The 18652-nt window shown below is 40.2% G+C and overlaps 1 protein-coding gene across 2 annotated transcripts in view; it reads right to left on the bottom strand.

The window, feature by feature from the left end:
- Nucleotides 1-18652, bottom strand: part of pard3ba (par-3 family cell polarity regulator beta a) — a 427783-nt gene that overhangs the window by 283252 nt on the left and 125879 nt on the right. For both annotated transcript variants that reach the window (XM_062060174.1, XM_062060183.1), the window contains one exon: nt 6813-6998. In XM_062060174.1, the coding sequence (XP_061916158.1) occupies nt 6813-6998 (186 nt within the window). The remainder of the gene's footprint in view (nt 1-6812; nt 6999-18652) is intronic.

The raw sequence follows: 18652 nt of genomic DNA, 5'->3' as shown, positions 1-18652 counted from the left end.
CCCAGATGGCATCAACCAGGCCCCTGTCTGACCCTTATCGCCCTCGCCCAAGAGCGCCCTGCCTTCAGACGGCTGGCCGCCATGGTCACTTAGTGGCCAAGTGAGGCTTCTTCTTCTTCCACTGGCTAGCTGATGTTATCATTTATCATGTTCCATCATGACTCTTTTGGACTTTTGTCTTGTTTTTACTGTGTTTAGTTATTATTCCAGTCCAGTGCTATTATTTTTGATCCACTTCCTGTCACAGGTTTGTCTTACAGTGTCTGTACCACTGCTACTCTTACTGGTTGGCTATTAAGAAGGTTTATCAGCCAGTGTCACTGGTTCATTGTCCAATATTCCCGGTGTGCCTTTTTGTGTTTTGCCTTGCATTGCCAACGTTTTTGCTCACCCGTGATCTAGTGCTCTAGTCACGCTGGTGCTCGCTGCTCTCGTACCTAGTAAAATGTTACTTGCACATCGCCTGCAATCTCTGCATTTTAGGGTTACGCCAACAGCCAGCATGTGACATCGTAACAGCATTAGAGCATCAGTGGTCTTTGAACCCACCACCTCTATCTGGGCCATGACAGCTCCGCTTGTAGGTCCAACGTGCACAATTAAGTAGCTTATTTGCTCAGACAGTTTATATAAGTTTAGATTGGGGGATGTTGTTTTTTTAATGGGGGAAGATATTCATGTCTTTTGTTTTCATGATAGCTCGCTATGTCTGTGAGTATAACAATGTATAGCTATCAATCACGTTTTTTGATCAGTTTGATTTAAAACGGTAATACTAACTATAGAGAGTTTTAACGCGGTTATAATATCACCATTCACTGCAAAAACTGAAATCTAAGTAAGATTAAATATCTCAAATAAGGGTGATATTTGCTTATTTTCTGTCTGATAAGATAATTCTTCTCACTAAGCAGATTTTATGTTAGAGTGTTTTACTTGTTTTAAGGGTTTTGGTCCTAAATGATCTCAGTAAGATATTACAGCTTGTTGCTGAGATTTTATTACCTATATTGAGTAAAACATGCTTGAAACTAGGGCTGCAACAACTAATCGATTATAAAAATAGTTGGCAATTAATTTAGTCATTGATTCGTTGGATCTATGCTATGCGCATGCGCAGAGGCATTTTAAAAAATTTTTTTTTTTTAATTTATTTTTTAATTTTTATTATTTTTTATAAACCTTTATTTATAAACTGCAACATGTACAAACAGCTGAGAAACAATAATCAAAATAAGTATGGTGCCAGTATGCCGTTTTTTTTCAATAAAATACTGGAAAGGATAGAAATGTAGTTTGTCTCTTTTATCCGATTATTAATCGATTAATCGAAGTAATAATCGACAGATTAATCGAGTATCAAATTAATCGTTAGTTGCAGCCCTACTTGAAACTAGAATATCAACCGATGCAAAGCTGTGTCACCAACACTCACAAGTATAAAACTACTTTTTTAAAGTTATCATTTCTTATTTCAAGCATGAAAAAAAAGATCATGACTTTGACGCAATTGTGTCTCATAATTAAAACAGATGACAGCCAAATGGACTTTGCTGTTTTATTTCCAATGAAACAATAGAACATACGTACTCTTATAGTAGTACAGTTGTTATTAGTGAGAATATACTTATTTTAAGGTATGTTTGGGTTCATTGAGGTTAGCTAATTTGACTTGTTTTGGAAAGTCTTGACAAGCCAAATTTTCTTGTTCTATTGGCAGATAATTTTGCTTAGTTCAAGTAAAATACCCCTAATTCTTGTTTTGTTTTTTCTTGTTTTTGAACACTGACTTTTTGCAGTGTTTATCGTTACATTCCAAGGTAGAATCAACTGAATCTGCAATCAGGCGTGACGTCACCCAAAACTCATGTACCGAAAAATGGCACCAGGGGATTTTACGTGAACTGGTGCCTGGTTGCCCCGGGGATATTTGGTTGGTGCCAAAAAAGTACCAGATTCGGTGCTCCAACCCTAAAAATTGTATAAAACGAGAGTTAAATGTGAAAATGTGGCTGTTATTTCATGTCTAGTGGCTCTCATAATGTTACAAAACCTAATTAGAATGTCGTAAAAAGTTTTTTGTTTTTTTTTACTCAATCAAATCCTACTTCAGGAAAAAAGCATCACGATCAGGTATGGAACTAATTAGAACTGCATAGAACTTAACGACTGCTCTTCTATGAGCTTGTTTCTTCTTGTATTATCTTGTCCCACAGAATTAAAATAAAGGGGGGTTGGCATAAAGAAGACTGTCCAAAAACACAAATTCTCTACCTTAGGGATGGCCACACTTTTTCTGCAGGCGAGCTACTTTTCAATTGATCCAGTCGAGGGGATCTGCCTCATTCATATGTATAATTGATATTGATGTATTTATGAAAGATAACTTTTTGTTAACAAGTTAAATGTGCTTAATGGTAATACAAACATGTTTAACACATATAGATTCCTTTCTTTCATGAAGACAAGAATATAAGTTGGTGTATTACCTGATTCTGATGACTTGCATTGATTGGAATCAGACAGTAGTGATGATAACGTCCGCATTTTCAAATGGAGGAGAAAAAAAGTCCTCCTTTCTGTCCAATACCACATGAACGTGGTTGCTTTTTGGCATATTATTTGTCCAGCTTCCATACTTGTTCTCATACACTTTACAAGAAATACATTGGCGGCAAACCCCGTAACTTGCTAGCTTGTGCACGCCAGCTTTCTGAGACTCATATTTTGTTAGCGCAGGCAGGATGAAGCAGTGCTTTTATTGTGAAGACAGGAACTGTACAGTCGAGTTTTGACAGCAAGTACGGTGCGAGAGTCTGTTGAAATAAAAAGTGTTTCTCGCCTTCCTGTCGGTCATTTTTTCTTAATATTGAACTGGCAGCAGCCAGCGTCATCTCACAAGACCCTCGGGTGCCGTGAATGTCAATCAAGTGACGAAAGTGACGTCTTGGGGAAGATTGATGATCGCACATTTTTAGGTCTATTTTTTTAATGCCTGGCTGGCGATGGACTGACACACCCTCTGCGATCGACCGGTAGCTCGCAATCGACGTAATGGGCACCCCTGCTCTACCTCATTGATTCTCCCACGGTGGTACAAGTACCACTAGTGATACACCAAAGAATCACTTGATTAAAGTACAGTGTTTTATTTTCCGATATTCATACACAGTGGTACTGTTCAAACCGTTTGTTACGGTAAATATTAAATATACTTGGTAAATAAAACCTCTGCCCTTTTTTTTTAATACATACTTAGGCCTACTGGCCTAAGGTTTTACTCGATTTGACATCTGCCTTTGATACTGTGGATCACAATATACTGGTAGATCGCCTCAAATCTGAGTTGGTGTTTTCTGGTGCAGTTCTCCAGTGGTTTACTTCTCATAAAAATGGGAGAACTTTTAATGTTGCTTTTAATGATGTACTGTCCAACCTGTCATGTAGTGTGGTCCAGGGTTCTGTTCTGGGGCCTGTTTTATTTTTGTTGTATCTGATGCTGCTTGGGAGGTTGTTTAGTCGTTTTAAAAATGTTTCTTATCATTTCTATGCAGATGATATCCAACTGTTATGCTCCTTCAATGATTCAGAGTTTCACTTTTTATCTGAGTTCTTGGAGTGCGTATCCTGTATTAAAAACGGGTTTTCCTCACATGTCCTCCAGATAAATTCAAACAAAACGGAAACTCTGATCATTTCCCCCGATAAAAAGATCAGCCTGATCCAGTACTCCCTTGGTGCTCTGGGTGCATCTGTTAAAAGCAGCCTCATAAACATTGGGGTTGTGTTGGATCAGTCAATATCTTAAGTTAAAGTTAAAGTTAAAGTACCAATGATTGTCACACACACACTAGGTGTGGTCAAATTTGTCCTCTGCATTTGACCCATCCCCTTGTTCCACCCCCTGGGAGGTGAGGGGAGCAGTGGGCAGCAGCGGTGGCCACGCCCGAGAATCATTTTTGGTGATTTAACCCCCAATTCCAACCCTTGATGCTGAGTGCCAAGCACGGAGGTAATGGTGGGTCCCATTTTTATAGATAGATAGATAGATAGATAGATAGATAGATAGATAGATAGATAGATAGATAGATAGATAGATAGATAGATAGATAGATAGATAGATAGATAGATAGATAGATAGATAGATAGATAGATAGATAGATAGATAGATAGATAGATAGATAGATAGATAGATAGATAGATAGATAGATAGATAGATAGATAGATAGATAGATAGATAGATAGATAGATAGATAGATAGATAGATAGATAGATAGATAGATAGATAGATAGATAGATAGATAGATAGATAGATAGATAGATAGATAGATAGATAGATAGTACTTTATTGTCTTTGGTATGACTCGGCCGGGGTTTGAAATCACAACCTACCGATCTCAGGGCGGACACTCTAACCACTAGGCCACTGAGTAGGTCTTTGGAGGGTCACCGTCGTCAACTGACCAAAAACTGTTTTTATAATCTCAGAAATATTTCTAATGTGAGAAATGTGTTGTCAAAATTGGATCTCGAAATGATCGTTCACGTCTCGCGTTGACTATTGCAATTCTCTCTTCACCCTTTTCAACAAGTCAACGCTAAAGAGTCTTCAGAATGTACAAAATGCGGCTGCCAGACTTTGGACCGGTGCACCCAGAACAGCCCACATCACCCCCGTTTTATCCAGTCTTCATTGGCTTCCCGTTAATTTTCGCATTGAGTTTAAAATGTTAGTCCTGACATTCCGTGCGTTGCATGGTGGGGCCCCTCAGTACATCACTGACTTGCTATGCCCCTACTCTTCAGGGCGCAGCCTCCGGTCTTCTAAAAATCCCGAAAACTCGTTTTAAAACCCGTGGAGACCTGGCATTCCAGACTATAGCTCCCATACTGGAACAATTTGCACCAGTGCCTCCGTGATCTGTGTTGAAACTTTTAAGAAACATTTGAAAACTTCTCTTTTTAGTAAAGCTTTTAGTTAATGCACCTTTTAACTATCAGTTTTAATACACTTTGTATCCTTTTTATGATGTTGCCCCTGTTGTTTTAATTGAATTGTTTTGTGATTTTATCTGTGAAAAGCTCTTTATGAATAAAATGTACTTACCGTACTTACTTACTTACCGTATTTTTCGGACTATAAGTCGCAGTTTTTTTCATAGTTTGGCCGGGGGTGCGACTTATACTCAGGAGCGACTTATGTGTGAAATTATTAACACATTACCGTAAAATATCAAATAATATTATTTAGCTCATTCACATAAGAGACTAGACGTATAAGATTTCATGGGATTTAGCGATCAGGAGTGACAGATTGTTTGGTAAACGTATAGCACAGGGGTCGGCAACCCGCGGCTCCGGAGCCGCATGCGGCTCCTTGACCACTCTGATGCGGCTCAGCTACATACATGCCGATCCCCCCGATTTTCCCAGGAGATTTATGGATGTCAGTGTCTCTCATAAATTACTCCCAGGGAAAAAATAATCCTACTTACACTCTAATTACTAAATAAAGGGCGTGCCCTAATTACACTGCAGTAATTGTCCTCTATAGCATTTACATACAGTTTGCCAGACCAACCACATGTTGCATGTTGTTATTACTTGTACACACAGGAGACAGCAAAGCATACTTACTCATCAGCCACACAGCTTACACTGACGGTAGCCGTATCAAACAACTTTAACATTGTTACGTTACAAATATGCGCCACACTGTGAACCCACACCAAAAAAGAATGAAAAACACATTTCTGGAGAACATCCCACCGTAACACAACATAAACACAACACAACCATTACCCAGAATCCCATGCAGCCCTAACTCTTCCGGTCTACATTATACACCCCCGCTACCACCAAATCCCCCCACACATCAACCCCCCCCCCCTCCGTACGTTGGTTGAGCGGAAGAGTTAGGGCTGCATGGGATTCTGGGTATTGGTACCGTCAGTGTAAGATGTGTGGCTGCTGAGTTAGTACGCCTTGCTGTCACTTACGTGAGCAAGCTGAAATTGCATTCTACGTGTGGTCGAGCAGGTACACTGTTAGGGCAGACTGTAGAGGGCGCCAAATGCAGTGTCATCACGCTCTGATATTCGGGAGTCTCCCGGGAAAAGTGAGAGGGTTGGCAAGTATGACGCTATCAAGCGCCATTAGTTCAAAACTCGCGGGCTGCACTAACATCAAATTTCCACATTAAAGTGCGTGCCGGTGCGTGTGTCGGAGACCCCTGGTTAACATAGCACAAAGCATTTAAGCTTTGTATGCAGTGTTTTTCATTTAAAATTATTTTTTTTGTGGCTCCCATTACTTTCTTTAATTTGTGAAACTTGCCAAAATGGCTCTTTGAGTGGTAAAGGTTGCCGACCCCTGGTATAGCATGTTCTATATGTTATAGTTATTTGAATGACTCTTACCATAATATGTTACGTTAACATACCAGGCACGTTCTCAGTTGGTTATTTATGCGTCATATAACGTAGACTTATTCAGCCTGTTGTTCACTATTCTTTATTTATTTTAAACTGCCTTTCAAATGTCTATTCTTGGTGTTGGGTTTTATCAAATAAATTTCCCCCAAAAATGTGACTTATACTCCAGTGCGACTTATATATGTTTTTTCCTTCTTTATTATGCATTTTTGGCCGGTGCGACTTATACTCCAGAGCGACTTATACTCCGAAAAATACGGTACTTATTTACTACTAAGCTATTGTATTTTAATGTTGGTCATTATGGCGGTGCTTGGAGCGCCAAGTGTTTTCGGATGTGGTACTTGGTGAAAAAACTTTGAGAACCACTTGCTTTACCTTGTAGGCTGCACCTCCGTGGATAATGGACTTGATGAAAATCCCCAGGTCCTCGCCGGTCTCTCTCGACTTGTTGCCCTTCAAGCTGACCCCCAGGCCGGCGGAACCCGTCTCGTTCAATGGAATCTCGTACACGAGCTGCTCCCTGCCGTCCTCCAGTACCCGGCTGCTGTCGTCTTCACCTTTCTGGAAGAGAGAGGAAGGTGGACCAAGCCCCAGTGAATTAATGGCATTTAAAAGGATTAGATAAAGCCCTTTTGCCCCCTTTTAATATCTGCAGCTGTGAACGTTTGTCGAAGATTGAGCTCCGAATCAACTGTGCGGACTGATCTTGATGTTTTGGCATTATACCGTCCTGGAAAACCTCACTGAAAGGCATGGAAATGGAGGGGAGAAGCAGGTGTTTTATACTGGAAAGAGAGATGAAGGTGCAGAGTAAAAAAAAAAATAATACAGGACTGTAGAGAGGTTATTCCGTTTGGAGATGAAAGGCGCAGACGGAGAGCGAGACATTTTTAAAGGAAACATAATAACCTTTTCATACTTCCTCCTAGAGCACAGTGGGGGAGGAGGAGGAGGATGGAGGCACAGAGGAGCATTTAAAAGTGATAAGCCATCCCTGCGGTATACACGCCGATGTCGCTCACTCCTGATTCTTTACATTTAATCTCTCAATCCCCTCCTTCCTCTCGCTCTCTTTTCCCCCAGGCTTTACTCTCTCCCCCTCATCCCGCCACTCTGATGCTTCTATGCAACGCTAAGGAAACGACGGCGGCAGCCAACATTGACACGGGGTGAAGAAGTATCAACAGGAGAGGGAAGGGAGATTGTCCGTCATTAAAGCGTGGTAAAAAAAAAAAAAAAAAAAAACGGTGCCGGGCTGTGACGCTCTGGGACAGGAGGCCTGACGCCACATAACATCCATGGCAGAGTTTGGACTTAGCAATTCCAATACGGTAGTACCTTGGTTAACCTCGATAATACCTTCCGGACGTTAACTGAAGTAAGTTTTCCCACAGCAAACAATGTAAATCAAAATGGTATGTTTCACATGGAAATATGTTCACACAAGACACTGCGCAAAACAATTCCTAATAGCTATTAGGGTTGTACGGTACACCGGTATTAGTATAGTACCGCGATACTAATGAATCATATTCGGTACTATACCGCCTCTGAAAAGTACCGGTCCACCACCCTTAAAAACTAACAATAAAGGTGAAGTTATAACACTGAAACACCCACTGAAAAGGGTGCTTTAAGAAATGGCTAGCGAGCTAGCAGTTAAAGTCCAGCCCCAGTCGGCAGTGTTTTAGCTACTTCTAGATCACTAATCCTTACAAGTATCATTATCACTGCAGGACGAGGAATAGCTAAACATGCTTCACTACACACCGTAGCTCACCGGCGTCAAAATGTAAAAAAACACCATTGGTGGATCTACACCTGACATCCACTGTAATGATACCAAGTACAGTAGCGTATCTAGTCGATACTACTATGATTACCGTATATTACCAAATAAACGCCCTTGGGCAAATAACCGCCCATGTCCTAATAGCCGCCCGGGGTCTGACCCCATTTTGTGAATTAACCGCCTCTTCCTAATAACCGCCTATGTCCAAATAGCCGCCCATGGGCTGTTATTTGCATAATTTAGATTAAAATGCTACTGGGGTTGCGTTTGCTGCAGTATTATTGTTTTGATGGTTTTATAGAGTACTTGGTACCATCATTTTATTTTTCCTGTATGCTGCTTTATTTAAAACTTGGAGTACTGTAGCCTTTATTTTATTCAAGTGACAGTATTATTGTTCTGTTTTGATGGTGGGTTTTATACTTGAGTACTTTGTACCATAATTGTATTTTTCCCGGTAGGCTGCTTTATTTAAAAAGTTTAAATTTTTTTAGTATTGGTATTCTATTTGACAATTGTTGCACTACTGCCATGTTGAGGCCTAGTTGATCTCTTGTCTTTTGGTAGCCTACCTCATGTTGATCTCTTGTTAGTATGTTTACAATAGCTTTTACATTTAAAGTTTTTTGTACGAAAAAAAAATACTGGACAGTAACCATTGTAACCAAATAATGGCCTGGTGCAGGCTGGTGCAAAAATAAATAAAAGCCTTGTGCAAATAACCGCCTGCTTCTTTTAAAAGCCTGTCTCCAAAATCGATTTTGTGAAATAAACGCCCGGGCTACTATTTGGTAATATACGGTATGTCAATATTTTTTGCCACCACAACATCTTTCATTATTAAAAAATGTATATTATATTATGAACTCAGGAAATATGTCCCTGGACACATGAGGAATTTTAATATGACCAATGTATGATCCTGTAACTACTTGGTATCGGATTGATACCCAAATTTGTGGTATCATCCAAAACTAATGTAAAGTATCAAACAACAGAAGAATAAGTGATTATTACATTTTAACAGAAGTGTAGATAGAACATGTTAAAAGAGAAAGTAAGCGGATCTTAACAGTAAATGAACAAGTAGATTAATATTTCATTTTCTACCACTTGTCCTTAATAATTTTGACAAAATAATAGAATGGAAAATGACAATATGTTACTGCATATGTCAGCAGACTAAGTTAGGAGCCTTTGTTTGTTTACTTACTACTAAAAGACAAGTTGTCTTGTATGTTCACTATTTTATTTAAGGACAAACTTGCAACAAGAAACAAATGTTTAATGTACCCTAAGATTTTTTGTTAAAATAAAGCCAATAATGCAATTTTTTTGTAATCCCCTTAATTTAGAAAAGTACCGAAAAGTATCGAAATCATTTTGGTAGCGGTACCAAAATATTGGTATCGGTACAACACTAAAAGCTATAAATGACAAAATGAAGAAATAAAAAGGAAACATCAATTTGACCTTCATTGAACACTTTGACAGCGCCCTTAACGCATTGCCGCGTCCTCGCTAACGAGCTTGCGGCTAACGCCCCTGCGCAGTCTAATTCTCACCTCCGCAGCACCGCCACATAAGCTACATTCCTTACAAGTTACAATATCACTGGAGGACTACAGGACGAGGTATACTAAACATGCTACACGCCACACTATAGGATACAAGAGGCCAGACTAAGCGCTAAAATAGAGCTCTTGAGGATTAGCGATTTAGAAGTAGCTAAAACACTGCCGACGGTGGATGGACGTTAGCTGCTAGCTAGTTAGCCATGTCTTAAAACACCTCTTCCTGGGGGCGTTTCAGTGTTATAACTTCACCTTTATCGTTAGTTTTTAAGCCAAAATGCGTCCGTTCTCCCTTTTCTGTCTACACACTGTGTCTGCTTGTAAGTACTCCGTGATTGTGCACTGCCGAACATGCTCCACTGCTCGTAAACCAGCAATGTCACGACGTGACTTCGGCGCGGGCGCGGGGGGTTGCGGGACCGGTACGTTTCAGAGACGGTATCGTACCGAAAATAACTCATTAGTATGGCGGTACTATACTAATACCGTTGTACCGTACAACCCTAGTATGGACAAATGGGGCCAATTATTTTCAATATGTTTTTATGTTTGTACTTATCTTAATCCTTTTGTATGTGTTTTACACTTTTCTCAACTTTGTTTTTTAAAAGCCTAACCAGGGACAAGGGTTGCAAATTAGCCTGTGGCTAGAAGTCCGATGTACTTTGACATCGGTTACCTGTGGGTAGCAATGTTTAATTGTACTGTCCCTGTCAAAATAAATACATACATAAATAAATAAAATAAAATTGAATCGTGTGGTGCCCAAAGATTCACAGCCCTATAAATGAAGCTTTACTTTACCCCCAAAACAGCTCACGCATTAAATCTTGTATTCACTGGTCAGGTTGCATAGATAGATAGATAGATAGATAGTACTTTATTGATTCCTTCAGGAGAGTTCCCTCAGGAAAATTAAAAAGCAGAAGAGCATGTTCGGCAGTGCACAATCCCGGAGCATATTTCACTCAATGTTCTAAAAGTCACTGAGTACACTGCAAAAACTGAAATCTAAGTCAGATTAAATATCTCAAATAAGGGTGATATTTGCTTATTTTCTGTCTGATAAGATAATTCTTCTCACTAAGCAGATTTTATGTTACAGTGTTTTACTTGTTTTAAGGGTTTTGGTCCTAAATGATCTCAGTAAGATATTACAGCTTGTTGCTGAGATTTTATAACCTATATTGAGTAAAACATGCTTGAAACTAGAATATCAACTGATGCAAAGCTGCGTCATCAACACTCACAAGTATAAAACTACTTTTTTAAAGTAATAATTTCTTACTTCAAGCATGAAAAAAAAAATCATGATGCCGAGCACATATCATTATCTCATGATAATGGCACTAGCATTAACTTAATTTAAAAATATTTTTCAACATATTGAGCAAAAAGGTCTGGGTTTTTTTCTACCAAGAAAAGTGCACTTGTTATTAGTGAGAATATACTTATTTTAAAGGCCTACTGAAAGCCACTACTACCGACCACGCAGTCTGATAGTTTATATATCAATGATGAAATCTTAACATTGGAACACATGCCAATACGGCTGGGTTAGATTAGTAAAGTGCAATTTGAAATTTCCTGCGAAATATTCGGCTGAAAACGTCTCGGTATGATGACGTTTGCGCGTGACGTCACGGATTGTAGGGACATATTGGGACACCATTGTGGCCAGCTATTAAGTCGTCTGTTTTCATCGCAAAATTCCACAGTATTTTGGACATCTGTGTTGGTGAATCTTTTGCAATTTGTTTAATGAACAATGAAGACAGCAAAGAAGAAAGCTGTAGGTGGGATCGGGGTATTAGCGGCTGGCTGCAGCAACACAACCAGGAGGACTTTGAGTTGGATAGCAGACGCGCTACCGTGAGTACGCAGCTTTGGCTTCCAAACATTTGATCGCTTGCCCATACGTGCGTGCCGCTATGTGCATGTCACGTACGTAACTTTGGGGAAATATATGTGCTGTATGAACTTTCCGGAGGTGAACGGTACTTTGGGCTGTGGGATTGAGTGTGTTGTGCGGGTGTTTGAGTTGTATTGGTGGGTTATATGGACGGGAGGGGGGAGGTGTTTGTTATGCGGGATTCATTTGTGGCATATTAAATATAAGCCTGGTTGTGTTGTGGCTAATAGAGTATATATACACTACCGTTCAAAAGTTTGGGGTCACCCAAACAATTTTGTGGAATAGCCTTTATTTCTAAGAACAAGAATAGACTGTCGAGTTTCAGATGAAAGTTTTCTTTTTCTGGCCATTTTGAGCGTTTAATTGACCCCACAAATGTGATGCTCCAGAAACTCAATCTGCTCAAAGGAAGGTCAGTTTTGTAGCTTCTGTAACGAGCTAAACTGTTTTCAGATGTGTGAACATGATTGCACAAGGGTTTTCTAATCATCAATTAGCCTTCTGAGCCAATGAGCAAACACATTGTACCATTAGAACACTGGAGTGATAGTTGCTGGCAATGGGCCTCTATACACCTATGTAGATATTGCACCAAAAACCAGACATTTGCAGCTAGAATAGTCATTTACCACATTAGCAATGTATAGAGTATATTTCTTTAAAGTTAAGACTAGTTTAAAGTTATCTTCATTGAAAAGTACAGTGCTTTTCCTTCAAAAATAAGGACATTTCAATGTGACCCCAAACTTTTGAACGGTAGTGTATGTCTTGTGTTTATTTACTGTTTTAGTCATTCCCATCGGAATATCAGGTCCCACCCGCCTCTCACAGCATCTTCCCTATCTGAATCGCTTCCACTGCCCTCTAATCCTTCACTCTCACTTTCCTCATCCACAAATCTTTCATCCTCGCTCAAATTAATGGGGTAATCGTCGCTTTCTCGGTCCGAATCGCTCTCGCTGCTGGTGGCCATGATTGTAAACAATGTGCAGATGTGAGGCGCTCCACAACTTGTGACGTCACGCTACTTCCGGTACAGGGAAGGCTTTTTTATCAGCGACCAAAAGTTGCGAACTTTATCGTCAATGTTCTCTACTAAATCCTTTCAGCAAAAATATGGCAATATCGCGAAATGATCAGGTATGACACATAGAATGGACCTGCTATCCCCGTTTAAATAAGAAAATTTCATTTCAGTAGGACTTTAATGTACCCTGAGATTTTTTGTTGAAATAAAGCCAATAATGCAATTTGTTGTGGTCCCCTTTATTTAGAAAAGTACAGAAAAGTATCGAAATAATTTTGGTACCGGTACCAAAATATTGGTACCGGTATAGTGCACTAGTGCACGGTATAGATTTGCTGTTCATTGAGGTTAGCTAATTTTACTTGTTTTGGAAAGTCTTGACAAGCCGAATTTTCCTGTTCTATCGGCAGATAATTTTGCTTAGTTCAAATAAAATACCCCTCATTTTTGTATTTTGTTTTCTTGTTTTTGAACACTGACTTTTTACAGTGTAGTTTTTTCTGCAACAAATGAAAACAAGAAAGAACAATTCCTCAGCTAATATGTAAAAATGGCCTTTTTAAAAGTCACACATCTACTTCGGTGTAATAACAGCCTTTCAGTGCAGGCTTGTTTTTTGTTTTTGTTTTTTTTAACCAACAAAGTCTCTCAATACCTGCAGACTGTACATATATTTGTTGAAGCTTGACGCCGATGTGGCACCTGAGTCTGGTCCAAGTACTGGCACACTCGCTCCTATATCCTCTCTAATGCCCTTTCCTTGAGGGCAGATTGCATCCCCGGGGTGGCTGGGACCCCGTGGCTCTGTTCCGCGACCCCTGTTCCCTCCGCTGTTTGCCCTCGGCAATGCTTTTTTTTTTAACAAGCATGCAGCCAGAAGACAGACCACCCTCTTCAACGCCCGAATGACGAGACCAAAAAAAGAAAAAAGAGCTTTTTCTTCCCTCAGGGTGTGTGGCGAGGAAGGGGTGGAAACAAAGCGACGACACAGGGAGGCTTTTGTCGCGGTGGCTGTTCGGGGAGGTTTCAAAGCGGCGGGATTAGCCATGAGAGCGACATTCAATTAAGATGAGATCTCGCCGTGCGCCACGGTAGCGCTGGAGCTCCCAATTAATCGCCTTAACGTCTGCCTGGATGGCACTTTACACCTGTGCCACACAATGTGGGGCAAGGAAAGCACGACGAGAGATTGACAAGGACGATTTTTAAACGTTTGCGCGGGGAGGGCTGGACACAAAATGAAAACCGAACCACTCTCTGCCGGGCGACCTCGTTTCCTGCAGAATGACCAGCGCTCGCAGGCCCAGGGTCAGCCATGTGCAGAGTGACCCCTTCCATCCTGTCCTTTGTAAAACAATAATCTGGTTTACATCGCACTTCCACTACAAAACACACACAAAAGAGCCTCACCGCCTCACAAAGACTCTCGCCTATCTCCAGCTCGGAAAACAAAAGAGCCCGGGCGCGTGCAGAGTGAAAACGTGCTAGGAATTAAACTGTAATTTGGTGTTATCATTTGTTTAATTGCATAGAAAGCGCTCACGAGCACAGAAGATAGACTGGGAAATTGCTGTCCCTTTGAATCCAAATAATGAGGCTAATTCAAAAGGTTTACTGTTACTCCTCCGACGGGAAGGGGTCCACAATGCCTCGCAGGCCTGCTGAGAGCGTTTGCCGAGGCGTGTGCTGCTCATGAAACATCAATAGTCTCTATTGAAACTAATCAATCAGCCGCTCGCCTCGCTCTCCTTCGACAAGTCTACTTTACTTGTACACGGGAGATAAAAGCGAACCGTATGAAGGCTGGAGTGGGGCGTATAAATCACGAGGTAGCCTGGCACCGGTGTGATGAAGCGAGTCGTGAAACCCTTTTAGCCGGATGACCTGATCTTTAACTGCTGAATCAGCAAGTGTCCATTTTTTGCACAATACAGAGGTAGCCTCAAGGTTAGCGTTTTTTTTTTTAACAAAGCTGGCCATTGACCACACTACCTTGCTGATGAATTAATGCATATTATGTACCGTAAAATTCCGGACAATAAGCCGCTACTTTTTTCCTACGCTTTATACCCTGCGGCTTATAAAACGGTGCGGATAGTTTATACATTTTCTTCGCTGACGGCCATAAAGCAAATAGTTTTCATTGCACACATGTAAAGACAGTTAAATGGTATGTTATTGTTTGTGCTATAGCGCCATTTTTTGGACAAATTGCTGGGTGAATCTCTACAAGTGTTTCCTGCTATGTTGAAGAGGTTCATTTAGCCTACTGATTAGAGATGTCATTTTAAAGCATTTATCGGCTATGCCCCGATAACAGGTGCCCGGTACCACTAAAACGCGCTGTTGCTTTTACGACCTTGCTGGCCAGGCGATTGATCTTGTTTAATTGGAAGCTGGCTCGCCCCCCATCACACGGCCGTTGGACTAGAGAGGTTCTCTACAATCTAAAACTGGAAAAACTTAGGTTTTCGCTAAAAGGCAAGGCTCAAGCATTTGAAAGTTCATGGAGTCCTTTCCTGATGTATGTTAACTCTCTTGACTTATGCCCAGAGGAAGATGAGGAATAATTTCCCTTGTATTTATTATTAGTATTCTTTCTTTCATTTTTATTTTTATTTTTATTTTATTTGTTTCTCTCTCCTTTCAGCCTGTTTGTCTGTCTCTGGCCCCGTATGTGTGTGTATGTGTGAGAATGTGTCTGTCTTTGTCGTCTTACTTGTGATATGATTGTGCCATATGTCCCTTGTTGATGTGACCTGAGTGGGGTGGGAGGGTGGGTGGGTGGTTTGGGTTTTAAGGGAACGGGTGTGAATAATTTACTGACTTTAAAATTGTACTGTTTCGACTTGCCCTTTTTTCTGTCTATTTGAAAACGCCAATAAAAAAGTTGGATTAAAGCATTTATCGGCCGATAATATCGGCAGGCCGATATTATCGGCCGATAAATGCTTTAAAATGTAATATCGAAAATTATCGGTATCTTTTTTTTTATTATCGGTATCGTTTTTGTTTTGTTTTTTTAATTAAATCAACATAAAAAACACAAGATACACTTACAATTAGTGCACCAACCCAAAAAACCTCCCTCCCCCATTTACACTCATTCACACAAAAGGGTTGTTTCTTTCTGTTATTAATATTCTGGTTCTTACATTATATATCAATATATATCAATACAGTCTGCAAGGGATACAGTCCGTAAGCACACATGATTGCGCGTGCTGCTGGTCCACTAATAGTACTAACCTTTAACAGTTAATTTTACTCATTTTCATTAATTACTAGTTCCTATGTAACTGTCTTTATATTGTTTTACTTTCTTTTTTATTCAAGAAAATGTTTTTAATTTATTTATCTTATTTTATTTATTTATTTTTTTTAAAAAGGACCTTATCTTCACCATACCTAGTTGTCCAAATTAGGCATAATAATGTGTTAATTCCACGACTGTATATATCGTATCGGTTGATATCGGTATCGGTAATTAAGAGTTGGACAATATCGGAATATCGGATCAAAAAAGCCATTATCGGACATCCCTACTATCAATGTGTATTTATAAATGGTTGGATGGAAAAATCCATATAACACATCACAGATGACGTCACGCTAACATCACATGACACCTCTGATGAAGGCTGCAGAAGCAAGATAGCCGAAACTTGTCAGGTACAAAACTTTACCTTACTAGCCTATATAAATCAACCATTTCTAAATAGTGTTTCCTGCTGTCTAAGGCTTTGAGCCGGAAATAGAAGTGCAGTTCCATCTTCTAATCGTCCATAGCGTTTTCTACTCGTATGGGTTTTTCATTCATCACTCCAAGCAACGTTTGTAAGTTTTACAGTATAACTAAAACAATTCATACTTACTAAACCGTCCCAAGTGTGATGTCCGTACAAGCGTTTTCATGCATAGTTGTACGTGTTATCGTAATGTAATGAAGCTAGCGTCATTAGTAGAGATGCCGATAAATGCTTTAAAATGTAATATCGGAAATTATCGGTATCGGTTTCAAAATTATCGGTATCGGTTTCAAAAAGTAAAATTTATGACTCTTTAAAACGCCGCTGTACATGGATGTAGGGAGAAGTACAGAGCGCCAATGAACCATAAAGGCACTTCCTTTGCGTGCCGGTCCAGTCACATAATATCTATGGTTTTTCACACACACAAGGGAATGCAACGCATACTTGGTCAACAGCCATACAGGTCACACTGAGGGTTGACGTATAAACAACTTTAACACTGTTACAAATATGCGCCACACTGTGAACCCACACCAAACAAGAATGACAAACACATTTCGGGAGAACATCCGCACCGTAACACAACATAAACACAACAGAACAAATACCCAGAACCCTTTGCAGCACTAACTATTCCGGGACACTACAAAATACACCCCCGCTACCCCCTACCACCCACCTCAACCCCAACCCCGCCCACCTCAACCTCCTCATACTCTCTCAGGGAGAGCATGTCTTAAATTCCAAGCTGCTGTTTTGAGGCACGTTAAAAAAATAATGCACTTTGTGACTTCAATAATAAATATGGCAGTGCCATGTTGGCATTTTTTTCCATAACTTGAGTTGATTTATTTTGGAAAACCTTGTTACATTGTTTAATGCATCCAGCGGGGCATCACAACAAAATCAGGCATAATAATGTGTTAATTCCATGACTGTATGTATCGGTATCGGTTGATATTGTTGGACATTATCGGAATATCGGAAAATCGGCAAAAAAGCCATTATCGGACATCTCTAGTCATTAGTATTAGCTAATGTGCTAACCCATTGTACGAGTGTCGGTAATAGTATTATCTTACAATGGCATTCTTTTTGTGTTGTTTCAGTTTCACAAATTCCTCTGCAAATTCACCAAGACACAAGACTTCTGTTTTGTTTGATTAGCCGTTTTACTGCCGTGTTACAGACAGCGTTTGGAAACAAGTAAGGCGTGTAAATAAATATGTATGAAGTATTTCGGTGTAAGTAATTAATTCCACAACGTGGCTTATAGTTCGGTTAATACGGTGCATTATCAGTTGCAGATGTGACTGTGGCGCAAAATGTACACAGAATTTTCACCAAATCATATCCAACACATATTATCTAGAACAGTGATTCTCAAATTGTGGTACGTGCACCACTAGTAGTATGCAGGCTATATTTAGTGGTATGCCAAAGAAGTCTGTAAATATGTACTGTGTATAAAGTATCATTGTCGATGATGTTTGTGCATTGTATGTAATGTTAGAGTGGCCAAAAATATTAAAGGCCTACTGAAACCCACTACTACCGACCACGCAGTCTGATAGTTTATATATCAATGATGAAATCTTAACATTGCAACACATGCCAATACGGCCGGGTTAACTTATAAAGTGCAATTTTAAATTTCCCGCTAAACTTCCGGTTGAAAACGTCTATGTATGTTGACGTATGCGCGTGACGTCAATCGTTGAAACGGAAGTATTCGGACACTTTGTATCCAATACAAAAAGCTCGGTTTTCATCGCAAAATTCCACAGTATTCTGGACATCTGTGTTGGTGAATCTTTTACAATTTGTTGAATGAACAATGAAGACTGCAAAGAAGAAAGCTTTAGGTGGGATCGGTGTATTAGCGGCTGGCTGTAGCAACACAACCAGGAGGACTTTGACTTGGATAGCAGATGCGCTATCCGACGCTAGCCGCCGACCGCATCGATGATCGGGTGAAGTCCTTCGTCGCTCCGTCGATCGCTGGAACGCAGGTGAGCACGGGTGTTGATCAGCAGATGAGGGCTGGCTGGCGTAGGTGGATAGCTAATGTTTTTATCATAGCTCTGTGAGGTCCCGTTGCTAGGTTAGCTTCAATGGCGTCGTTAGCAACAGCATTGTTAAGCTTCGCCAGGCT

The sequence above is a fragment of the Entelurus aequoreus genome, linkage group LG01 (assembly GCF_033978785.1).
Source record: "Entelurus aequoreus isolate RoL-2023_Sb linkage group LG01, RoL_Eaeq_v1.1, whole genome shotgun sequence".
Classification (NCBI taxonomy): Eukaryota; Metazoa; Chordata; class Actinopteri; order Syngnathiformes; family Syngnathidae; genus Entelurus; species Entelurus aequoreus.
Note: the sequence above shows the minus strand (reverse complement) of the source record. Positions and strands in the feature narration are given on the sequence as shown.